Source organism: Pagrus pagrus (genome assembly GCF_965226575.1).
Source record: "Pagrus pagrus genome assembly, chromosome: 19".
NCBI classification, from domain to species: domain Eukaryota; kingdom Metazoa; phylum Chordata; class Actinopteri; order Spariformes; family Sparidae; genus Pagrus; species Pagrus pagrus.
The window spans coordinates 13,154,848-13,179,772 of record NC_140203.1 but is presented as its reverse complement, the minus strand read 5'-3'; the positions used below and the strand labels follow the sequence as shown (position 1 = coordinate 13,179,772).

Sequence of the window (24,925 nt, the reverse complement as noted above, 5' to 3'; positions counted from 1 at the left end):
TGCTTTATTGAAACAATATATCATATTGCTGACAAATAAATGGGTATGCTTAGACTGTATAGCTCGGTAACTGTTTGTTTCTTGAGCTACGCCCATCCTGGTTATCTCTCTGTTTCAGCCTTGTCATCATGTCCTTATATGATGTCAAGCTCTCCCTCTTAAGACTGTTCTCATCAGACCAGAATGAACCTGCCAGTGACAGTAATAAAGAGCTCCATCTGCGCCTGGCAGGCAGAGGCAAATGAACCAATTAAGGTCTGGTGAAGTCTCCTCTTTCACCTATTGGCAAATGCTACCGTCATCTCTCCATCATGATGAAAAGGAGAGAGTGCGAGGGTAATTAAATACCAACAGGGGCCAGGGGGCAAACTTAATAACTCTCTGTAACGAGCCAATAAGGGACCTTATTGCTTAAGAGTTCACACAAGCCCAAAGCATGTTAATAGTGAAGGAAACCACTTACTGCACACAAACATTCAGATAGCTAATAGCCGTGCATATTCCTCAGAGAAAATTGACCTTGTGGAGAGATATCTTCAAAAGCTGAGAGACAAAAGACAGAAAGCCTCTTATGCCATCGTTTATCTGCATCAGTGATCTCTTCTCTAGTCACAACTGGCTGCCATGAGAACCCTTTGCTATATGCTGTATACTCTGCTTTTGTGGCATTGCCATCTGCTGGCAAATGTATGCCTGTGCAGCAATATTCTGGTGCACTACACTTTGGCCATTGTTACACAGTATATGCCTATTATTGGCTCATTCAATTATTGTGTTTGTGCACCCCATCCTAGTGTTGTGTTGACAGGCCCTGACAGAGAAGACAAACAACAAAGAATCACCTTTCACTTCAAAATGGATGCTGTCGGGAATCACTAAAGCCTTCAAACCTGGATAGAAATTTCAGGAGCAATAAAAGGAAAAGCTGGGAAAGGACCAGTTAACAAAACCCTTTCAATTGCTTCTTCATAAAGGAGTGGCAACAAAATGCCCTTTGAATCATCAGGCTACTAGCATTCATGAGTTAGGTTGCAACACTTTTTAATACTAGACATCAATAAATGGTAAATATGATTCATTAAACTTTAGTCAATAGTTATTTCACTGCTAACAAACGACGAAGTGTTTTTATAAACCACATAGTGAGCAATTATTTATTGTAAAGCTGCAACTGCTGTTTTTAACACTTTGTAAATGGTTAATAAATACTTATATGTCATCTATAAACATTATTGGGATGGCTTTAAGGCATTGCAATTTATAAACCTTTATAATTGCGTAATAAATGGTGAATAAAACATTTAATTGTTGAAAGCGAAAAGTGAAATAACTATTAACTAAAGTTTAATACATTTACCATTTATTAATCATGGTTATTACGAAGTGTTACCGAAATTAGTTTTGAATTCAACAGCATCAGGATGAAAGATTATCAGTATGTACAGTAATGTGCTCAAAGCATAAAGTAAAACGGCGAAATAATAAATAAATAAATAAATGAAAACGGCCATGTTTAACAACGTCTGCGTTCCTACGGCAACGCCTTGAAGCTTCCTCCCAGAGGATCATGGGAAAGAATGCTGGCTACAGAAGCGGAGGGAGTTTCGAAATATTTCACGATTAGCTACTGTTTAACACGTAAATACCATAGTTGTATTAACATTTTCGCAACCAAATGATGTGAGTATAACATTTGACAATAACCAATGTGGCTGAAGAGCTCAGTTAAGGCGTTTTTCGGGACGAATGCTCTGCGCAGTTAGCAAAATTAGCTAGGTGGCTAACGCTAGTTAACGGTATGGTTGTCCTTGTTGATGTTTATGTGGGTTCAAACAATAGATAAAACACGGTACCTTAACATTGTGTTAACACGGCACTTATTTCTGTTAACGTATAACAATTTCATCCCATATTCAATCATATTTCTAATTGGTCTTAGCTATGTAACGTTAGCAAATCAGAATGTTTACACTGTAGTTAACTGTATGGCTATCCTTGGTGATGTTTACGATGGTTCAAACAATGGATAAAAATAGCTAATAACAAGGTATTTAAACATTGTACTTACATGACACTTATTTATGTAAATAATAATAATAATAATAATAACGATTTAATCTCTTATTCAATGATATTTCGAACTGGTAGCTGTGTAGCTAATGAGAATGTTTAGTACATTGCAGCAAATATATTTGTTGTATATCAGCTGACCTATAGATTAACATCGTCTTGCTTGTCTAGTGGGATCCTGCGATCTTGATGACCTCCTTCTGAGTCTATAATCAAGAGGAAGAACCGATGCTGTCCATCAAACATGGAGCTAAAATTGGAGGTTGTTTTGTCATCCAGCATCAAACGGAAGAAACCATGGCCTCGGTTCTGTTGGCTTGGGAAGGTGAGGACAGTAAAGTGAGTCACACGAAAGCTTTGCTATCCTTGTCATAAGAGCATGACTGTGAACCTGTGTCGTGTCACACTTCAGGAGAAGGAGTCTGTGTTCCTGTTAGATAACAAACGCATCAGTGAGATCAACATGGTGTCTGGTCGTACCAAGAAGAGGACTCCTAAACTCCATCCTTTGCTCAATAATGTGGTGACAATGGCTTCATCCCACAATGGTGAGTTTGACGAGTAAACTTAAAGCAAAACACTTAAATTCTGAGAATACATTGCACGTTACTTGTTTTTCAGGTATGTGGCTTTGTGGACTTCTGGTCTCAGGAGAGCTGTTTCTGTGGAACAGGGATAAAGACTTGTTGAAGACTGCTGCAGCAGTCCCAGAAGTTGTTCATGTGATTGCTGCTGTTCAAGGTACGTATTCCTTCTGCGAGCTGAGAGAATACATGCGTGGGTGTTTGGAGATTTTGACTTGTTTTTAACCTCAGCTGCACATTACGTATCCCAATTCCAGTTCCTACATGTAAAATATTTGCCAAATCTTCAATCTGTGTGTGTCTTTTTACAGGTAATGCCACACGATTGTCACTCCAGGTTTCAGGCGATGGGATGCGTGCACTCCTGGCAACCATTACAGGCCAAGTGTTCCTTTGGGAGTGTATGGATGTCAGGGATTTGACGGGGGTAAGGGATGGCACAGTCAAGGGACACTGGGCGCATGTATGCCCCCTTGAAGACTCCATTCTGCCTTCTTCACAAGACAAAGAAGCATCCCAATACACCATGTTCATCAAGACTGAGGTCTGTATACTAAATTGAAGACATATTTGGCATATTGTGTCATGTTTCAATCAAATTCAGACCTGCACTCAATTTCTATAGCCTGTATTGCTTCTTTCTTATTTTATCTTTCTCTTAACTGCCTTAGGTAATGGGTGACGCCTGTTTATCGGCCTTCGTTTTCACGTCTGGGAAGAAGCTCATCATCACCTGCCTGAAAATTCAATGGGAAGAGTGCCGTGTGAGAGTGGGGTGAGTGAGCAGGTCTGTGTAACAGATAGGACTCTCGTTGGGTATTACAGTAGTTAAAAGTACACATTTCTCTTTGTAGTTCTGTGGGATACAGCGTACAGTGGGCCACTAAGACATACCCCATGTCTCGTCTCACCCCACCGTGCCAACCAGTGAAGTCTAGAGGGGCCTTGGTGCCAGCCTTCTCCCCAGATGGCCGACTGTTGGCCATCGTCCTGAACCAGAGACAGCCTAAGGTGACATCTGGCTTCTCTGTCTCTTTTTTTCACATGTTGATCTGTCTTTTAAGGTCGGTCAATCTGTAGAAATGTGAATCAAGATTTGTATTTCTTGTTGAACGCAGGCTACACAGATCCTCTTTGTGAGCATGCAGAACTTTGTCTCAATATCAAGTGGCCTCGGAGGATGTGGAAGCAAGAAACTGGAGATCCCCTCTAAATACATCAGGTACAGTATGCATAAATAAAGATGTGAACAGATCTAACCTGAGGGTCAACATCTGTTTAGTCTGACTGTCTAAATATTGCTGGTGAAAGTCTATGACTAAGTCTTCTCTACAGTATATAAACATAGTAGTGACAGCGTGCCTGAGTTCAGCACGTCATTTCCAGACTGTCTAAATAAAAAAATGTACCAGAGGGGAATGATCACTTCCCAGCATCACCAGTACGGAGAACAAAGTCTGCACAATTGTATTAAGACTATCTAGATGTTAGACATGAGCATACCCATCACCTGAATGCCATCTGTCATTAGAACTACTTAAAATGGACTTCTTCTCTTCCAGGTCCTACTGGGTGGGCAGTGTGAGCTGGTCACCGGGTGGTCTTTTCCTGGCCTGTGTTCTGAAGAGAGGCTCCCTTCTTATGGTTTCTCGCCTCGGAGGGCTTCTCTCTCTAACAAGCTCTGGCTGCAGTGTTGACTTTGGGCCTGCACAATTCCTACCTCTGCACCCTCTCGTCACTTACCGGTATACATTTGAGACATTTTGCTCATCACGTACTAGATCTTGTTGCAAGTTATTGATTTGTTTGGGCTGAAGTGCTTAATTCTTATTTCTCCTCTCTTGTCTGTGGTAACCTTTTTATTGATTGCCTCACTTTCCCTTTTAAGTCATTGCCTCTCTCCTTTCTATTGTTTCAAGTGTTGAAGTATAAATCCAATGTGAAACATGCAATTTCTTTGTTATATATAATGTAGGGTTGCAATTAATTACTTTCTTGATTAATTGTTAATCTATAAAATGTCAAAAAAGCTGACAAATCCATTTTACTATCTCCTAAAGCCAAAGATGTTGCTTTCAGATGTCTTTTTTTTCAGACCGACTGTCCAAAACCTAACAATATTAATTTTGTAATAATATGAAAGAGAGACAAGCAGCAAATCCTCACACTCTGAGAAGCTGAAACAAAGGAATGTTTGGTATTATGGCTCTGGAAATTAATTACACACTTATACAAGTATCAAAATAGTTATTAGTCTGAGAAACACTTTCAATCGACTGTCTTATCAACTAATAGTTTCAGCACTAGTATAGTAATATAAATAAAAGTTCTTCAAACTGTTCTTTCCCTCTGCAGGCCGCCAATGTCTGCAGGGCAAGCGGAGGCCTCTCTGTCCAGCTCTAGCTTGTCTGTGCGGGATGTCCTAAGACAGCGGTATTCTGTGACCTGGCATCCACGGTTGTTGTATCTCATTGTGTCTGATGGCTACATGGCCACAGTTATGAGGGTGTTAGATAGGCCTTCTCCTGCCCTGCTGCTGAAAACACTTCTGAAGGACACAACCAAGGACCTTGAGAAGGCCAGTCGAACACTGGACAAATCACAGGTGCTAAACCTGGGATCTAACTCAGCTTCAGATTTGGTCTGTACTCTTTGTTTGACTATTCTTGACAATACGGTTTTCTCACATTCATTATTTTCAGATTCATGTGAGGGCATGGCTGGAGTCGGTATCTTGCCTGAACCTGGACAGCAGCCATGAGGTGTTTGACCCGATTGTTACACGTGGGCCCCAAACCATGGACTCTGTCTTTTCAGCAGCCACAGACGGATCCACTGTGCCACTTTTCCTGCAGGACCAGGGGACACTGGGTGGTACCAAGGAGCTTCTGGAAAAAGTGCAGGTTGGTCAAAACCTAAAAGCTAGAAATGTATAGTTTAAGGTTTACAGTATATCCCTTTGTCTTTAAACTTTTTTTTAATATCAGATTGCTGCAAATAGTTAAAAAAATCAAATTAGTCTGGTGCATATTATTGCCCAGTAATATTGTGTCACGACTGCTCTCAAATGCTATATCAGCTTATGGTCGGATACTTTAAGCTGCTGTTTGTTTGTCTGGTTTCCTAGACTTTCTTTGAGGATGACTCTGATTTCGACGGAGCTCCTGCTGGCTCTCATTTAGAGGATGGTGGACGTCTGGAGTTTGCCTCAATGTTTGACACACTCCACGCCCTGGATACACAGACTGACTCTGGACTTGTCACCAGCACAGATTACGAAACGGACTTTGTTGAAACAGAGAGGAGGACTCCTCTTGTTCATCGTGAACTTGGGAAAATCCAGAGTAAGCTGCTAACAGCCTGGGCTTTTGGCATGTCTCTTGGAAATACTGTGGAAAACAGACGTCGCCTGCTGAAGCATACCCTCTACTGCGTGGTGCGACTTGCTGCCTTACTCCACTTGATCCCCAGCTCCGTGGTCCACAAAGGGACAAAGAGTACCTTCGTTTCTACTCGCCTGCTGCATCTTCTCAAAGCCATTCTTTCTTTTCTTCCCTGGGATGGCGCTCACTCAGATAGACCGCACTGCCTTCAGCTGGTGGTGGAGCTCAGTAAACGGCTGATACGCCTCCTGCTGACCCCTTACCCCGAGACCCACCAGACTGGTCACTGTCAGATATCATCTCAAAGTCTATCCACAGTCCTGCTTATCTTACAGCAGGTCTCTGATTCTCTCAACCACGCCTACAGCCTGAAGCAAAGAACCGTCTGGTCCTCTGCAGAGAAGAAGCCACTCCAACTCTGGCCTTCAGATGTACACCATGTGCCTCTGTTACAGGATGAGAAGGAGGAGAAATCCAGTTTTGTACACCAGGCACAACCTGTTCCCCAGCGACCATCCAGCAGGTACAGACCGTCTCACTTGCTTTTTATGTGTCAGTGTTTATGAGCAAATAGTCAATTATTTGTTGATGTGGATAATTTTCTTTTTTACCAGATTGTTTGGAGTGTGGAAATGGGTCTACGAGGTCACCCAGCAGTATATGGAGGAACTGAAAAGCTTTAAAGGCTGTGATGGCTGGGAGGAGGAACAGCAACAGGTGTCTGTCATCATGACCCAGATCCAAACAGCTCTGCAGGCTACAGGAGAAAGGCTGGAGGAGGGTCCTGTACTGCTGAGTTATCCAGGTCTGTAGTAAAAGGACTTAGCTAACTATGGTTATTGAAACAGTGACAATTGTGATAGTTTAAATCAAAGCAAACCAAATACAAAATAATTTAATTGTGGTTCAGATTAAAGAAAAGCTGAAGAGTTACGTCTACGTATGTCTGAACAATTATTGTTTTTGTTTCTTTTTCGCCCCCCAGGTGAACATCTTTTCCTGTGTGGCTCGTACCCAAAAAGTGCCGATACATGGCGGTCACAAATTTGTGAGGAGAGTAACAAACGTAAGAAGAACTGCTTCATTTTTTCCCATTTAAGTACAACATGTGGTCACATTCAGTCTTAAAGGGTAACCATTTAATTGTATATGTCTTCCTGTTAGGATGTGATCGTAGCGTCTTCAAGGAGACTCAGCTTTGTCTGGCGCTCCTCTACAGTCTGTTATCCCAGTACAGCCTGAGAGAAGCCCAGGAGTTGGGGGACCACATGGCCCGCCTGATCCTGCACAGGGCTGAACACAAGAGCTGCATAACTGGTGAGCGATGGACAATCATTTTTCAATCTTTTAAAGGGTATTTCACATATGAGTTTGTTTATGTAATCGAGTTGTAAATAGGAACTGTAATATTTGTAGTAGTATTTGTTCCCAACATTTTTCTCAATTATTAATGTGGCTATGGGGATATGCTAATCCTTCTGGCATTTATCAGTCAGGAATTATACAAAATGACAAGTGTAGACATTCTGAAAGTAAGAGGTTTTTTATCGCCTCTTCCTTGATGCTCTGCAGCAGACTCTCTTCCTTGTCCGTGGCTGCCGGTGGACCTTCACAGTGAAGCAGCTTATGCCGTGGTTCAGACCCTGGGAAGATTCATGGCCTCTTATTTCACCAACCAACCCCTCTACATCCTGCCCCCTCACAATGTGGCTGTCCTGCCTCCACTCCATCTACCTCAAGGTGTGTTCCCGTAAATATTTGACACTTAAAAAAAGATTATTCATTTATATTTCTATTTGGTAACATGTGTTTTCTCAGCCCCCAGTGTTGGCCGCTTGGTGCCGCTGTGCCAGGTGGAGGTTTCTAGAGCAGTGCGAGGACAACAACTGTCTGAAGTATGGACGGTAGACTATGCTCAAGACCTGCTCCTGCTAGGGGGTCTTCTTCCTGAGACGGTGTGGTTGGCGTCCCATCTTGGGGACTGGAAGACAGCGGCCTCTCTGAGCCTGGCCTATGTGAATTACTGCACTGACCACTTTGACTTCACTCAACTCAGGAGGAGAGAGCTCCATCTCCCAACAGTTTTAAAACCAGAGAGCATTTTTCAGGTTGAGTTGGAGTGTCTTCTAGGCAACAAGTCTGACTCCCAGTGTGGAGATGAAGATGGGGACAAGAGCTTTACAGGTTAGTGAGCCCTGGTTACTATAAGATGACCACAATGCACTTTTGATTTTGATCTGTACTTTGTCCTGCCGACAACACCAGACTTGTCTTACTCTATGTTATCTTATCTGTTCTCCGATTACCAGATCTTTTGGAAGGAGAAGACTGGGACGTGTTGCAGGTTTCCATACAGGAGATTCTGAAGGCTTCAGTCATGGCCGGAGTGAATGTTATTTCCTCACCATTGTCAGCCTTGCTGGACACAGCCAAAGACCTGTGTGCTTGCCTTCCTACCTTGGTGCCTAATGGACTGTATCTGCCTTCCCCACCTCTTTATTGCCCTCAGCCTTCCCCCAACACACAGGTATGTACATAACCTAGAAGATCAGCTTTTATAGGCAATATGTTAAGACACACTGTATGTTCTATCATGAAATGTTGTGTCTGTCTCATGTTAAGGACCCAGTAGGGACAGTAGGGCAGTTTGCAGAAGTTGCATCACGTCACAAAGTGTCCGGAGTTCTTCAAAAATTGCTGTTACTTCTGAGATCTGCACGCTGTTGCCATCCTGCTGCCCAGTGGTACATCAGTCATCTGCGCCGTGCACGACACCTGCTACACAAGGTACTTTTCTTGGACTGAAGGGTGTTAATCTGGCTTTTCAAGAGGATTAAAGGTCGCCAGGTGATTGACATTTGAGGAGGATCAGATCCCTTTTTTTAAATTTTGTTTTTACATTTAGAGGCGATATATATACAAATATAAATGTGTGTTCTAAGAGACACATGATGACAAAAGTCTGTGATTACACTTTGGTATGAAGTGCCATGCCAGCCTAAATACTGTAAATATCTGGTGTTGTTTTCAGATCAAGAAGAAGTACTCCTATCCATCAGCTGCTGAAGAAGAAAAGGTTTTCCCAGAGGGTCTCATGAAATTCGTCACCCGTGGTGGATTCTTCAGACGGGGGCCTAATAAAGACGGCCACCTGGACCCTGACACCATTCAAACCATTAGTAAGATGCCATTCAAAGTGAATTGCGGATATTCTAATCAATCATCTACTTGTATTAACTGTATCTTTCCTACAAGTCTGTTTCAGGGAACTGTGTGGTTTATGCTGGATGCTTCATGTCAGGGATCAGCTCTCCATTTCCTGCAGGAAGTATCAGGCTGCCAGACAGCATGGCAGAGATGAACAGGTATTTAATTCGTGTTTGATTGTGTTTCATGTTTATGCCTAAGTATCCTCAGCCATTGATGCCCTATAAATATATCGGTGTGCATTTGTGTCCCTCAGATCCCTACTGGTTCAGAAATTAGATCTACCTGTCTCGATGCTCTCCACTGGGCCCGCCGTTTTCTGCCTTTCTCCTGCTTCCTCAGCGCTGAGGAGATACTCCAGGACATACTGCTCAGCCTTGTGTCTGAACTTCCTCCTCTCTCTCTGGTGATGTGACTTTTTCTTGCATAAACACTGTTTTTTGAGGTAACACAGAATGACCTTGAGTGGCTCATCCTGCATTTCTCATTGCCGTCTGTTATTCTTCTTCTTAGGTGGCAGACACACTCATACGAGCCTTCCCAGAGGAGGAAGAGTCGGTCAGAGTCCCACTGAGAGAAAAGTATAACACGCTGCTGGAGAGACTGAGGCAATGCAACGTCCTTGGTACAAACACCTGAAAAAAACCATGTCCCATTTCTTTTACTTGACTTATGTTAGGCTTTCCTGATGGCTACATTTTTCTTTCTTGATAGTTCATTTTTTAACTGTTAGAATTGATAGATAATGTAATAAAAACTTTAGGAATTTTCCTATTTATAAAAGGCCAAATGTGACGACCCTAAAAAGGGTTAGGGGCTTTGTACATTGATCAGTGCTGGTTACATATGCTCACTAAATGCTAATTTTGGTTTAAAATCCTTAAATGTAGTCTATTCTAATTTAACATTTGAATGAGACACAACTTCTTTTTTTGCATGTCTAGTCATTCTGCTACTATTTGTAGAATAACATTCCAGGGGTGGCTGCATAGGATTGTTTCCAACTCATATAATCCAAACTTTTCCAATAGAAGCTTTGAATGTAAACAAAATGGGATTTGGTACAGCCCTACTACTTATTATCCATGACTTCGTGAACTAATGTGACGTATTAATAAATGTCACTCCATGTTAATCTGTGTGTTCTCCAGAGGAGGATAAAGAGGAGGAGGACGAGCCGATGATGATTGTCATTCAGGACAAACGCAGGCAGAGGAGAAAACATCTTGGGCGTTTGCGGAGGCACCTGGCCCCCCTGGAGCTCCATCTGTGGGAGAAGGAGGAGGAAGAGGAGGACAGGGGAAGCAGACACGGGATGGCCGTGTTAAGGCAACTCTCATTGGGTACAAGCCTGAGCACCAGCACTTTAACTGATTGTGGGTTCCCCCCAGTGTGTAGCGATGGGGACACGGCGGATAACACATCTGAGGCTATCTCTCCTGAAAGGCATAGCAGAACTGTGACAAGGTATTCAGCGTGGAAAAGTAGTACTACTATTACACTGACGTATCATGTATCATTTCTGTGGCTTACTCTGCACTCTGTGTTGTTCTTTGCAGGGGCAAGAAAGAAAAAAAGGTGAAAGAACATGCAAAGAAGGCTGTTAGGCTTGAAAGCGTCATTCAGGAGGAGAGTCACCCCGGTGATGCCAAGGAGAATGAACAGCCCTCTCTACCTGTAGTTGGCACCTGGGAGTTTGAGCTTGAAGATGATGAGTATCTAGATTTCCTTGAGCTCTTCCTCAGCTACGTTTTAGAGAAAGATAGCGCCGATGGAGGGGACTCAGGTGGTGAACTCCCTTTGTTGAAAGGCTTCTCCTCCCAGCTGAGGGAGAGAGAGTTGCATTCTCTCACTTTCGACGTGCTGACAACTATTCATCGCCGTCAAAGAGATGCGCACCATCCAGCGAGAAAACACTTGGGAAATGATCCTCCAGTGTTCAGAGCTGGCTGCTGCTACAAGCCCGTGAAGCAAGGTGCGACACCTGAGCTGCAAACTTCCTCCTTCTGGAGTGAAGCCCCCGCATCCAGAACTAGCCTTTCTGTCACCTCTCTGCCTGGGCTGAGAACTGGCAGGCAAAAAGGTTTGTTTGGCCTCCAGCAGCAGAGCAGCATGCCTGTAGGCCAAAGAACGAAGGCAGGCCTATTTGGTTCTGAAGGAAGCCCGATTCAAAGTGCCTTTCCCATGGGGCAGCCATCAGAGAGCTTCATATTTAGCCCCTCAACTTCTGTGGGAGCCGCGATTGAATTACAGCAGGGACTGGATCCTAAATTAGAGGCTCAGTTTCCAGAGCTGGGCAGGCTGCTGGAGTGGATGGTACGCTGGTCTGACAGGAGGGCGTTACTCGGACATCATGGCAAGAAGAAGAAAGACAGGGGAGGAGGTGTTGAAGGAACAGCTGATGAAGGGGTAGTGATTCGTGTGAAAGCCTCAGCGCCCGCTGTCCTCAGCTCCTTCAGCTTGCTGCAGCGCAGGTACGCTGCTTTACTCGGGACGGGCCGCAACAGTGCTCACATCGAAGTTCCAGAAACGCAATGGCATGTAGCCCCTGTGCTGCAACCTGAGATGGATAGAAAGCTGGAGAGAGAGAGCAGTGTTGATACAGGCTACCCTGGATCAGCAAACACGCCCGTCACTGGTCTCGATCATAATCTCCTGCAAGTGGAGCTGTCCAAGTGAGTGCCCGATGTTTTTATTTACAATGGACTATTATTGGATTAACTAGAACATCAGTATGAGTCTTTTTTTTTTTTTTAGGAATATCCTCTGATTCCATCTTCTTAAATGTGAATACTTTCTGGTTTCTTTTCTCCTCTATGACAGTGAACTTTCTTTGGTTTGTGTGCAAAACAAGACATTTGTGGACGTCATATTGGGCTTTGGGAAACACTGATCGACATTTTCACCATTTTCTGACATTTTATAGACCTATCAACCAATCGATGAATTGAACATAAACAACAGATTAATTGATTGTTAGTTGCAGCCATCGTACAGATTGAAAGCACACACGTATGCCAGTAAATAACAGTAATTGACTCAGTGATGTAAAAATGTAGCAACAAAAATGAAAACAATGCATGTACGTTGGTGATAATGTATAATTCGCAGTTTCATGCGTTTGTTATATTTGTTGTATTTACAGCAGTTTATTTTTGTCTACTGTATTTATTTATTATTTCTTTCCCTGCAGTGCTTCTCCTGCAGATGAACCAGAGGAACTGACATTTCTCAGGACACCGCTCCCTAATGACCAAGATCAACTGACCTTTGACGCTCAGCTGAGACAATCCAGTCCACAACCACCATCTCTTGAAGACTTAGATGTTACACCTGAAAAAGAAGGTAAGACTACAATACATTTGATCATCAAAGTTGATTTAATACAGATCCTTATAGCACAGAATATTAATTGATGCGTTTGATATTTGTAGGCAAAAGCAGCGCCAGTGAAGGTTTGGAAGAGTCGTCCTCTGCTTCCAACGGGAACATCTCTGAAAATATTGGCTCGCCTGAAACAGTAAATATTAACATTCAGGATGTTTATTCTTCATATATATAATTATTGTTGTCAAAACACACAAATAACTGTTGTTCTGTCCTTTTTAGAGTTTAAAGCTTGCGGACCTGGACTTCTCAGAAAGCGCTGACGACTTATCCAGTTGCTCCTCTCTGTGAGTTTTTCATGAAAACGTTTGCAAAAAATTTAAGTAGTCTTATTATATAATGTAATGGGAAAATTAAAGTAAACTACAACTATGGTTAAGTTGTAGTTAACTATAATTTTTCAACACCATACAACATAATTATAATAATTATAATAATAATTGCTGATGTTGGATGTTGAAATTGCCTGTTTTGTCGTTTAAGCCACAGGCATGCTAAAAGCCTGCAAGCCCCTCCACCCTCAGAGCCCCATGCTCTTCCTGCTGTCCAGCCTGAGGTCCATGCAGAACTTTCTGGTCCAACTGGAGTGCCTTTCACCAACACGCCTGTCGATCCTCCAAGCCTTCAGCCGCAAAGCTCCGCGACTGGTGCACCCGCTGCGGATTCTACAGTTCCGAGTCAGCCATTAACCAATCAAACTCCAGAAATGAGACAGCGTCTGGGCGAAGACTTATTCAGACTAGTTCAGGTAAGAACAAACTGACCAGAAGGAAAGGTTTGGAATCAACTGACTCTTTAAATTGACCCTGACTTGAAGTCCTTTTTCCTTCATTATAGAATATCAACTACATGAGCCTGATGGAGGTTTTGGGAGCTTCGTTTTCGAACCTGCAACTTGCCCAGCAGAGCTCTTATTTGGCCCAGTCTAACATGAACTCCTCACACCCTCATGTGCCACCATCTAATGCTAACAATTTTGTCCCTCAACCAAGTGCCTTACCCATTCAGACTCCCATTTCTGTGGCACCTCAGATGCCAGCATGGGCGTCAAGCTCAGGATCCATCAACCCTCAGTTCAGCCAGGCTCCTGCATGTATGTTTACAGAGCAGCCTGCCAGACAGAACTTAGGGAAATCCTCTCCAACACACGTCCAGCGTGACACCACCAGGAATCTCCCCCACACTGCTAATGGTGTAAATTATCAGGTATTGCTCAAGTGTGACACAATGTCAAATACTTAAATCACACTGAATCCAAACTGAATACAGTTTCTTTTTTCTTTAGGAAATGCAGCCGCTTTCTGTCCAGGCAGTGTCACCGGAAATCCAGTTTAGGGTCAACAGGAGGTTCATCCCACCTTCACAAGGGCTTCTAGCCACTACTGACACCAGTCATAGTGTCCCTGTGTTAGCACCCTCAGAAGATTGTATACAAAGTGATCCTGCTCCCCAGATTTTGGGCTTGAAGTTACTTCAGCTGCACCGTCCTCCATTGCCTCAGCAGAGTGCCCCACATTATCCCCAAACCACAAATCCTCCAACCATAGAATCCCATCAGCACAAGTTTAAAAATGTTAACCAGTCTGCCTCTAAGAAGACGGAAGAGGAAAAAAGAAATGGGAGTTCGATTTCAAAGAGACAGCTCAGTTTTAATTCTTCACATGATCCAACTCAACCAAGGATTCAGACATCAGAGAGATCCAGAGGGCAAGAGTTCTCGCTACTTCCTCCTGCTTTACCAGCTCACACACCGATGCAGGGCCTTCGTCTGCTGCACTTTCACCAAGTTCCACAAAGTAACATCACATTCCCCAAACTACCCATCCCTGCTACGGTCATTGCAGCTCCAATGGGAGAAGCGCCTATGATCAAGCTACTACATATAGAGTCTGGACCAAAAATGGCAAGCAGTACTCGCATTGCTTCAAGATTTTTTAAATTAGCTGACATCAAGTCTTGCATTGTGGTCATATATGGATATCTGTCTCTGTTACAGATGTTGCCCCCGGCAGCTCCTTCAGCCCAAATGACCCGTCTCATGTCCATGGAGGAGTTGACGAGTTCAGTGATCGGGAGGCAGGATGCTGAAGAGGCCCGACCACGGTTGCTCAGAGTTGACCCACTGAATGAAAGCGGCACAAGCGCTGCTAGCTCTAATTCCAGCAAGAGGCAATCACATATTACCTTTCATGTTATTGATTTTATTTTCTATAAAGCTGATTATTTTACTCACTTTAGCCACTGTGTGTTGTTTATAGGCAGAAGAGGAGAGAGGACAAGGCAACGAGGACAAGAAAGACAGAGGTCACATTCAGACCGAATGAGTCTATCATCCTTCCACAAGAGGTACGTTTCATTCTAATAAGAAGTATTAAGTTATGCCATTACCAGTGTTTAAGTGTAATTCTACAATAATTTGTTTGTTCCAATAAATTTACAGTCAATAAATGAGCCTGCAAATGATGAGCCGGCAGCCGCAGAAGAGATCACTCCTGGACATGCTGCTGCTGTTCCATGTGGTTAGTGTCAAAGACAAACCTAATTATAACTGCCTGTTTCATCAATAAAGTGCTGCAATATTGTTTGAATATGGGGATAAAGGTGCACATTTTCAGACATTCATAGTGTTGCATTTGGTTTTGCAGAAATAATTGTGTAAAGAATAAAAAGAGAGCTTAAGAAACAAGTTCAAACCCGGCTCCTTTCACACCAACACACAGCCGGCCAATCACAGTGTGAAGCTGTCCTAGTTCTGACATTGGGAAGAAGGTTTCATCGGCTTTTCGACCATCTGAATAATCGTTCTGATGGAGTGTCTTTCTGCCTTTATTTGGTTCACCAAACCCCTTTTTGTTATACGCTGTATAATGTAGCTCGGACATTTTGGAACATTGTAAATTTTGTGTTTCAGTTGTATTGATCTGTTCTTTCTCTTGTTAACTTTAAGTCCCAGGGTCCTTTGAGTCTTTGCTGTCTGGTCAGAGATTATTGGACAAGGCTATGTCCACTTCAGCTGAGTTGCATGCGTTTGCTTCCACACGTAAAAGACCTCCAGAGTGCCATGATGCCTTCACCAACACAGACCCAGGTAGGTTAGAGTTTACATTGGGATCTATACAGTGTTAATATTGTAATTGGTTTGTTACACAGTTGTTTCTTGTATTTTCAAGTGATTTCTCTGTTCTGCTTGGATTTAGTGAATATGCAGTGGTTGTTTTAAGTACATGTTTTCGAAAACTTCAATGTTATTTTTTTTCCTTCCAGCTTGTCCTCCAACGCTTTTGGATAAAGCTGTGTCTGCCTCTGTGACTGCTAGTAGCCCTAAAAGTAAGCTGATTTGAAACTGTAGGCACAAGGATAATGCACTGCTTTTTATTTGTTGAAGATGAGTTAAGACAAATGAAGAGTTAAACGTAAAGAGTCAAACATTGTGTGTTTCTGTGTGTTTTCTCCATCCAGAACAAAGTTCAGGGAATCTACAGTTGTGCAATGAGAGCCGTGTTCAAGACACACAGGGACCAGAGAGGAATCTGGTAAGAGGCCAGACAAGCTAGCTGAAGTCAGCTTGGGCTTTTATTATATTTAAAGGATAAGTACCGTTTTTTACAACCTGGACCTTATTTCTGGCAAAAGATATGGTCATTTACTCACCCAGATAACTTTGGTGTCATTCGGCGTCGTTCGGACGAAATTAGATCCAGTGTAGCGGCGATATATCCATATAATGGGAGAGACGGGGCAGCGACACACAGCCTCTATATAACACATTATCTGCCACGAAACTAGTTAATTTCATCAATATTTTGTTACGATATGCTAGCGCTATTAGCCTCTGAGTCCGGGCTCGTCCGTTATCAACATCCGGGGTCAAACTAGCAGCAGCAGCTACAGGTAAACAAGGCGCGCTGTCGCGGGTGCGCGCGCAGCTCAGAGACGACATCTTCCAGGTCAGAGGTAGTAGATCAGCCTACAGACCCCGGATGTTGACAATAGACGAGCCCGGACTCAGAGGCTAATAGCGCTAGCATTTCATAACAAAATATTGATGAAATGAACTAGTTTCGTGGCAGATAATGTGTTATATAGAGGCTGTGTGTCGATGCCCCGTTACTCCCATTATATGGATATATCGCCGCTACACTGGATCTAATTTCGTCCGAACGACGCCGAATGACACCAAAGTTATCTGGGTGAGTAAATGACCATATCTTTTGCCAGAAATAAGGTCCAGGTTGTAAAAAACGGTACTTATCCTTTAAGTCAAATTTTGGCTAGTTGATACTTAAATTAATTTTAATATTTCAACTCAACAACAACTTTTCTATGTGTCAGGATCTGGGTGGCCGTCAGTTCATAAGCATCTTGGATCTGGAAGACAAAGCCCTGCATCAGGATCTGCCACCCTCTCTCAGCAGAGGAGCTCCAGATGTTCCTTCCATCCGTCCTTCTTCACCTACTTCTGCTCAGCTTCATGCACTCGCAACATCCGTAATTAGGAGTGCTGCTGCTGTTGCTGATCCACAACCCTTAGTCACAATTCCAGTCCAACCAACCACTCACACAGGTCTTTACATGTCTTTATAATGAAGGTCTAATTCAGTTATATCTCTATATTCAGATCTGTGGTAAAGCACAACTATATTGTTAACATTTGGTCCGAATATCTGTTGTACTGCACACTCTAGATATCCCTGAGGAGTCGCCGTCACTCAGCCACATTGAGCCCAATAAGGGTGCAAAGAGAAGCACCCCACAAGACATGGAGTATCCATTTGACTCTGAAATCTGTCAAGCCATCAAAAACCAGAGTGTTGGACCTCAGAGTGCTTCATCCTCATCCACGCCTCCTTCAGTCTCGTTCTCCTCTCGCCTGTCAGAGCTGGACGCTCAGCTAGCTGCTCTACAGAACATTGCAGACTATCTGGAGAAGGACTTTTCCAACTCCAGGATGGTACATGAGCCTTGTTTTTGCATATTTTCCTGCTTATAATATTAATGACACCCAAGTTCACAAACTGGCCTCGAAGTCAGACAAATACATATTGTATATCATTTGTTTCTTGTCCTGCTTTATCTCGTGTAGCTGTTGAACACAATTGAAACGCTCACACCGGTCTCAGCTCCTGATGTGAAGACTACAAAGGCAGTAAGAAAAACTGTCAGACTGTCTGTCCCACAGGAAGGTATGACCTAAAACCATTCATTACATTGCAAGTCATTGAAAGCCAGAAACGAGTTATATGTAACATTGTAATACTTTTTCAAAACCTGAAAGACTGATGTACATTCTTTGTCTTTAACAGCTTGGGTACCACGACTGGACACTGGACACAGTGAACTAAATGTCCTTGAAGAGGAAGAAGAAAACCCGGAAGAAGAAATTGTAGTTCATAACGACGGAAGGAAGCCATCGTTTGGCTATTCAGCTCCTCACAGTCACAATGCTGGTCCTTCCTACCTTCACACACCTCCAAGTAAAGATGCAATAAAATCAGACATTCCCTAAAAATTGTTACGACTTTAAAACGACAACCTGCATTTAAAGTTGATGGATAGATATATGAAAATAGTGTGCTAGGGGGAAAAGCAACGTAGGCTTTACACATTTTCTAGATATGTCACAGTGAAGACATAATTACATTAATACATAAATACATTTTTAGGTTTCATCCAGATGCACAGATATAAGTGAGCATAAATCAGCTGATGCACTGTTTGAATGATTTTAGATGGATGGATTCTTTATTCTTTTTCCTTTATTTTAGACATAAAAGTTACTATTCCTTCTGTTTTAATGTTTGTGTTGCTCCCACAGAAACAAGAGATCAGCTGGCTGAAGCATCTGGAATATCACCTGGGTACGTTAAATTAATTCTAAAGGCTTTTATTGCTATTTATTATTACATTATTATGATTATTATTTATTTATTTATTTTTACAATACTCTTCCCCCCACCTGTCTATTTCCAGATGGGAAGATGAGAATCTGGGTCACACTGGGCTATCCGATACAGCGGAAATCTTAGACGAGTTGGTGAGGGAGGGCTATTTGTCCCTGACTGACCTGGATTTGTCCACTTCACAGTCTGCACATCAGAGCAGGTAAAGTACGGACTAAAATTCAAATGGCTACCTAAACAACTAGGATTATCCCTGAGCTGAAAACTAATTTGACCCTCAGCAGGCCGGACCAGCAGCAAAGTAGCTGGATGTCGCAGAAACGTGCCCGTCCAGAGGACGAGAGGAGAGAGCTGAGGATCTGGATGAGAAGGAAACAGAGGGAACGACTGGCTGTTTATCAGAAACAAAGACAGAGCCTGAGGGAGAGGGAGCACAAACCTTTTTCTACCTCTGGAACAGCGGTGAGATATGTTTGCCTCTTTATTAGAAGTGACCTTCCATTGTATTCTATTTTTAAGAAATATTACATTTTATCCACCTGCTGTACTCCCTGCAGAAACCAGCAAACAAGAATGGAGGAACCATTTGGAGAACCAGAGAGGAAAAAGAAAAGTATGTACCTGTTTACATTGTCTGTGCACGAGAGACGTGCATGTTCATCATTTATATTAATTCCCATTGATTTAATAGGTTCATGCTTCTGGAGCAGTACAACCAGAGGACCCGTGAAGCTTGTTCTTTGGCCGCTGACTTTCCCACCAATCCTCCAACTTTACTCATTTCTTCACGGGCTGAAGTTTCAGCAATGCCCCCAACCACACGATCCATCTCTGCTCCACCCCCTGTGGGCACTCACAGGTATCTCCTGCAGTAGTAATCTGACCAGCATCCTGATTCATTAAAGAATAATTCTAGCATTTGAACAAATCTTTAAGTATTCATGAATTATTCCACAGTAATCAGATTCTGTACAATTCAAACCTGCTCGTTCTAAACATCTGGAATTGGCTGGATTTGGTCATCGAGGTAATATATTTTTAATTACAGTGCATCTGCCAAAGATAAAAGAAGTCTCAAGTCAGGACAAGCTCAACCCCACCTTCGTTCGTGGACTGCTGAGATACAGGAAAGGCCTTCAGAGGATCACCGCAGGAGGCTGGGACTGCATAGACCAGGTATCAGAATGATATTTAGTTGTGTCAGTGATTCCCAAACTTTAAACTGTTACATATTCTGTATATTTCATATTATATTCAATGCATAACAATACCAGTACAGAACAAGTGAAAAAGTGTTTCAATTAACCCAAATAGCGAACGTAATAAGTGCAGGAAGTGCAAAATGGATGAATTTTGGGCAGATTATTTTCTGAGTATTGCATCAGAGATTAGTTTTCCTGATATTTTATAAAACTCTATCTTTATTATGTATTTTTTACTTTTAAAAATCATACAGTCTTCTCCGACAAATTCAGTGTTTTCTTCTTATTGACACTTGGCTATAGTTGAGTGTGGGCTCTGAAAATAAAGGGTTAGCTTGTGTTTAGGTCTTCACTGTGCCTTATCCTGTGAGATGTATGTCTTGTAATTTTAAAAACTTTAAAAATTACAATTTCATTTAATTTTCTTCATAGAAACTAGGGGTAAAAAGTACAGAGATATCGGCTTACAGTACTGTAGTTCTAAGTTTCCCTTAAAGTCAAGAAGGCATTGTGAGCCCTTGCTTAGCTTTGGCGACATCTAGTGGGCTCATGACCCCCAGGTTGGGAACCAGTGACTTACATCGATGCCCTGCAGATGTATTTTCATTCTATTGTCGAAACATTAATATTGAATCCACTAAACTTGTTTATGTCACGTGAACTTTGTGTTAGTGACCTCCCTGCCGAGGGACCGTCTGTCTCAGGTGACCAGACGTGGCATGCTCACTTACACAAAGAGCCAAAGTAAACCGCACACAGCCAGCCAGAGTGAGGAACAGCATGTCGGATACCAGAGAAAGACGGGGCTGAGCACAAAAACCTCAGGAGGGCCTGCTGCAGGGAGAGGAGTTCCGAGGGAGCAAACAAGGAAGAAAGAGAGAGATGAGGCGAACCTTTGGGAGCCCTCTTCAGAATTGAATCAGCTGCTTGAACCAGAGGAGTCTGACATAGTAAGAATCACACTTTCATCACATATTCGCCTATATGTGAGAGGAACGTAACTACTGTTCCACGTCTAGTCAGTTTTGTTTAATAATTTTAGAGGGCATGTTATTTGTTCATAGATGACATTTGTTGTACACTTCTCAGGATTTGGCCGGACTGTTGGATGAGCAGGATGATGGTGCCAGAGGTGGTGTGTCAGACATGGACTGGCTGGACAACCTTTCTGAGACCGGCAGCAGCGTCCTCAGCAGAATTGACTGGGCTGCTATCGAGAGGATGGTGGCTGGAGAAAAAGCTTGAGCCTGAGCATCATGTTGACACTTTATTAGAAAGCCTGTTGAATACATTGTAATTTAGAGCCATATTCAAGTGTGTCAATAGAAATTATAGTTTTATAATCAGCAGTAATATAACATTTGTCCAGAGATATTGATTTTTATACTGATGAAGTCTAAAAAAAAGATGTTATCAGTTTCATTTCCATATATGACTTGCAATAGAATATTTGTTGCACTGACATCTGCAGTGAAAGATGTCAGTGCAATGTCAGTGTCTGTTTTGCACCATTTGTGTTTATGTATGTAACATCTTCTACATTCCTAATTTATTTTGTACAGACTATTAAATATCTGTATTTGAGCATTTTAGAACTGTGTCCTCTCATTTTCATTGCTGTCATTCTTGTGTATAGCCTGAGTGTTTTAATGTTTGACATATTGTTTTAGTTTTCAGCATATGTGTTACAGATTGAAACATTTTTATTAATTTAATGAATACTAATAGACAATAAATAGCTTTTTGAGATTGTATATTGCCTTGTACACTAGATTTTTGCAGTTGATCTTTAAATTTCAAATGTTATTTTCCTCAACAGTCAAGATCGTAACAGTTTCTCTCTTCAGAAATGCATCAATTGTGCAGTTTTCTGTCCATTTAAACTGGTCACACTTGAGCAACTCTTCATTGTTTACATCTCTCAAGCATGTTATTAAAAGTGGATTGGCAGGGATACCAGTCCTGTGTTCATTAAAACCAAAGACCACAAAGCTCTTTATCATCTCTTTATACAGTTTGATGAAACATGCTCACACTGCATGAATAAATACAGTAGTAAAGGACCAAAGGTTTATTGTCTCATAATAAACTGAGCTTTGCTTTGGTGTGAACAGCCTTAAACTTGAGCTAAAACGCAGCAGAGTGGACACTCGGGGCGCCCTGCATCAGCTGTGCCACAACTTCCGCAAGAGAAGAAGAAGAAAGAACTTCCGGAAGTCAAAGGTGATCTTCGTATTTGAAAACATGGATCCCAACAAAGTGGATGAAGGTAGCAACTTCTGCTGTTACACGTCTTTACGTTTTGTTTGTTCATTTTAGTCTTCTTACAGTGTATGCGCAGGCATATTGATCTGTATTTCCGATTTGTTTGACATTTGTCAGCTCGCTATCTTAAGCTAGCATGTGGAAGAAACAAACGTCGTTGCTGTTTTTGCTAGCTTATTTGCTAGCTATGTTCTTTGCCTTGGTGCTCTCAAATATAGAAAATAGACAATTTAAAGCTCTTAAATTGTTAATGTGTCCTTAAAAGCTGCTGTTGTCTTTCGGACGAGAATGAATTGGGGCTCTTGTCAGAGTTACATTTGTTCTGCTCATTCAAACTGAAATTATATTGTTAGCCAACAGCCAAGTTTCAATACTTTACTGTTTTCTAACATAATATTAAGTTATATTCTAAGCTTATTGGGGCTTGGATCCAGTTCAGTTAAGTTTTATGTTTCGACAGAGGCAGGTTTTCAGTCAGTCAGTGTATGAAAATGTTTATTGTGTGTGTGGTTGTGTCAAATATGTGGTATAACGTTAAAATCGTTGTAGTACGGTGGCCATGAGGGTCAAAACAGAACAAAACACAAATGTCCGAAATGTTGTCCTTCCAAAATGCTGTTGTTATTTTGTTTTGTTTTGTTTTTATATTATGTAGGGGTATATTATAGTTAACATAAAGTTGTTGCAGTGGTAGAAGAAATATTCAGATCTTTTAAATACCAAAGTACAAGTACATCAAAATTGTACTCGACTATGGTACTTGAGTAAATGTACTTAGTTACTTTGCACCATAGTGTTCTTAGCTATGGCTTTCTCATTCTAGGAATAGCAGGACTTGCACGACTCGAAACTCAGTGTTGTTTCCTTTCTTTAGACGAGTCTACCACTGAAGGGCCACTTGTTGTTGAAGCTGCTTAAATTGCAAACTACAAAACCAAGAGAGTTGATCCTGTATTTTGAGCATTCATGTGAAAAGTACATTTTGATGACAGTTTTCATGATCAACAAGCTAAACTAAGATGAACAATGTGCTTGCCTCTTTTGCAGCATCAGGCAAGATGAGTGGTGATGGAGACATGGCATCTGTCATGGGATTCTCTGGGTTTGGTATGTACAGTCAATAATCAGACATGCTTATTTTAGTTCTTATACATAAACTGACAATATGGTTTGCAACAGTCATTGGTCAAGTATATTGTCGTTGTTCACTTCAGGTAAAAAGGCCCGCACTTTTGATCTGGATGCCATTTTTGAACAGACTCGTCGAACAGCCATTGAGAGGAGTCAACATGTGTTAGGTAGGTTTACCAGCACGGTGAGATGTTTTGTAGTCATTCTGTCACCAGCGTGTGTGTAACTGAACTGTGCTTGTTGCTGCCATAGAGGAACGGCATAAGGACGGTCAGATGGAGGAAGAAGGGGAGAGCTCCAAATCAGTCAAGCCATCAGTCCACAGAGACAAAGCTGCTGCTTCATCCAGGTAACCAGGGCTTTTTTCTGTTTGCTTGTTTGAGTGAATATAATATTACATTTTGGTCAGGCTGCCACTGCCTCAGAGGTAGTTTTCCTTCTGTTAATTAAGCAATTTTATTTTTTTCTTCTTAGAAAACAGGAGAGTGAGAGCAGTAGTGACAGTGACAGTGACTCTGACTCGGACTCGGACTCAGAGCTCATTGGGCCTCCACTGCCTCCTCAATTTACAGCCCAGGACGAGGATGATGATGAGCGTGTGAGACTGCCTCGTCAGCCAGGTTACACAGACAGCACGGCTACCAGTGATGAAGATGATGATGGGGAGGCACAAGATGAGGATGATGATGATGATGATGATGATGTATGTTTGAAATGCCCCACTTAATAGTAGGCATTACATGTGGAGTACAAAATATTTTTAATCGGTAGACAACCTGGTTCATGCTGACTTTTGATTAATGTTGTCTCAAACATCAAATTTGTTTGTTTGACTCGTCATAGTAGGAAAAGCACGAGAGTACCGACATAAGCTCAGTTTTGTTGGAGTTTAACCGTGAGATAGTATGTATAGCACATGTATTGAGATAGCACAATAACAGAACCCAGGGGTAATTATTTTTCTGCCTTAAAGCCGGCACCTTAAGTTGTAACGAAACTGAATTGACGGCTGTGTAAAAAGGGTGATGCAGCATACCAGGAGCCACATGAGATGCCACTGCTGTTGTTTTACTGGGGCGGCATCATGTCGCTGTGTGTGTAGTGTCAAAGAGCAAAGCCGGTGTCTTCTTAACAGCATTATAGTGGGACCTCTGTTGTAAAAGAGGCTTATGTTGAGAGTGAAAAGGCACCTGTTTGTTCTGTACTGTGAGGTGCTTTTAAGATGTTACCACTAGATGGCAGCACTAGAAAATATAATCAGTGGTTAGTGTTTTACTATACAGGATGAAACTGCAATGATCTTCTGTTACTGAACAGTAATTAGTGTTTTTTCCTGTTTATTGTTGACACCATCACATAGGGACGTAAATGTTTCAGGTTATGAGTGAGATGGCTCAGATCCTAACCTTTAAACTGTTCCTGAAGACTGATTCCAGACTCTTTAGTCAAATGTCATATATAATTGAGTCTGGGAATGGAGTGCAGCTCTTTAACCACACACCTACTTCAACCATTTTCTGTGTTTTACTGTTTCCTTATGTTCATCTCAACTTTCCAACCTAGAATCCAGTGAAGAAGATTCCAGACACTCATGAGATTACTCTGCAGCACGGCACCAAGACGGTAAGGACTTCTTCTGTCAGCGCGCCGCGACTATAACCGTTCCTTATGTGGCTCTATGGAAATGTATTCAATGGCTTTCTGTTAGAAAGAAGAAGGGTCTTATTCATCATAAGTAGCATATAATCAACGCCATATTTTATTTACATTATGCACATCTGATAGTGGAGATCTGC

At 42.1% G+C, this 24,925-nt stretch overlaps 2 protein-coding genes across 4 annotated transcripts in view; both read left to right on the top strand.

Annotated features, from left to right (window-relative positions):
• Window positions 1-1,570: 1,570 nt before the first annotated feature.
• Window positions 1,571-21,328, top strand: cplane1 (ciliogenesis and planar polarity effector 1). 3 transcript variants are annotated; one of them, XM_084383570.1, is made up of 49 exons: window positions 1,571-1,680; window positions 2,242-2,395; window positions 2,483-2,618; window positions 2,692-2,811; window positions 2,966-3,198; window positions 3,326-3,429; window positions 3,509-3,665; window positions 3,773-3,876; window positions 4,217-4,399; window positions 5,010-5,259; window positions 5,357-5,557; window positions 5,782-6,560; window positions 6,652-6,842; window positions 7,023-7,103; window positions 7,202-7,354; window positions 7,613-7,777; window positions 7,856-8,221; window positions 8,347-8,564; window positions 8,660-8,824; window positions 9,069-9,216; window positions 9,293-9,402; window positions 9,501-9,650; window positions 9,758-9,869; window positions 10,396-10,711; window positions 10,804-11,919; window positions 12,438-12,589; window positions 12,679-12,764; window positions 12,854-12,918; window positions 13,115-13,379; window positions 13,469-13,837; window positions 13,917-14,534; window positions 14,628-14,800; window positions 14,890-14,977; window positions 15,072-15,150; window positions 15,579-15,719; window positions 15,896-15,958; window positions 16,091-16,164; window positions 16,964-17,195; window positions 17,317-17,582; window positions 17,715-17,814; window positions 17,935-18,105; window positions 18,447-18,489; window positions 18,602-18,733; window positions 18,813-18,993; window positions 19,089-19,144; window positions 19,223-19,390; window positions 19,580-19,707; window positions 20,406-20,683; window positions 20,823-21,328. In XM_084383570.1, the coding sequence occupies exons 2-49, from the start codon at window positions 2,315-2,317 to the stop codon at window positions 20,976-20,978; spliced, it is 9,723 nt and encodes a 3,240-aa protein (XP_084239696.1). In that variant the 5' UTR covers window positions 1,571-1,680; window positions 2,242-2,314; the 3' UTR covers window positions 20,979-21,328. The 3 variants fall into 3 exon arrangements, with proteins under 3 accessions (XP_084239696.1, XP_084239695.1, XP_084239694.1); XM_084383569.1 differs by having other exon boundaries at window positions 7,610-7,777; window positions 18,816-18,993; XM_084383568.1 differs by having other exon boundaries at window positions 7,610-7,777.
• A 612-nt stretch (window positions 21,329-21,940) lies between these two features.
• Window positions 21,941-24,925, top strand: part of wdr70 (WD repeat domain 70) — a 41,983-nt gene continuing 38,998 nt past the window's right edge. The window contains exons 1-6 of the mRNA XM_084383546.1: window positions 21,941-22,002; window positions 23,046-23,105; window positions 23,213-23,296; window positions 23,382-23,478; window positions 23,604-23,832; window positions 24,693-24,752. Coding sequence (XP_084239672.1) covers window positions 21,978-22,002; window positions 23,046-23,105; window positions 23,213-23,296; window positions 23,382-23,478; window positions 23,604-23,832; window positions 24,693-24,752 — 555 coding nt within the window. The 5' untranslated portion in view covers window positions 21,941-21,977. The remainder of the gene's footprint in view (window positions 22,003-23,045; window positions 23,106-23,212; window positions 23,297-23,381; window positions 23,479-23,603; window positions 23,833-24,692; window positions 24,753-24,925) is intronic.

Coding starts and splice junctions, on each gene's coding strand:
- cplane1 (XM_084383568.1), top strand. CDS start 2,315: ATGGAGCTAAAATTGGAGGTTGTTTTGTCATCCAGCATCAAACGGAAG. Junction 3,199..3,325: donor CCATGTTCATCAAGACTGAG/GTCTGTATACTA, acceptor TAACTGCCTTAG/GTAATGGGTGACGCCTGTTT. Junction 5,260..5,356: donor GAACACTGGACAAATCACAG/GTGCTAAACCTG, acceptor CATTATTTTCAG/ATTCATGTGAGGGCATGGCT.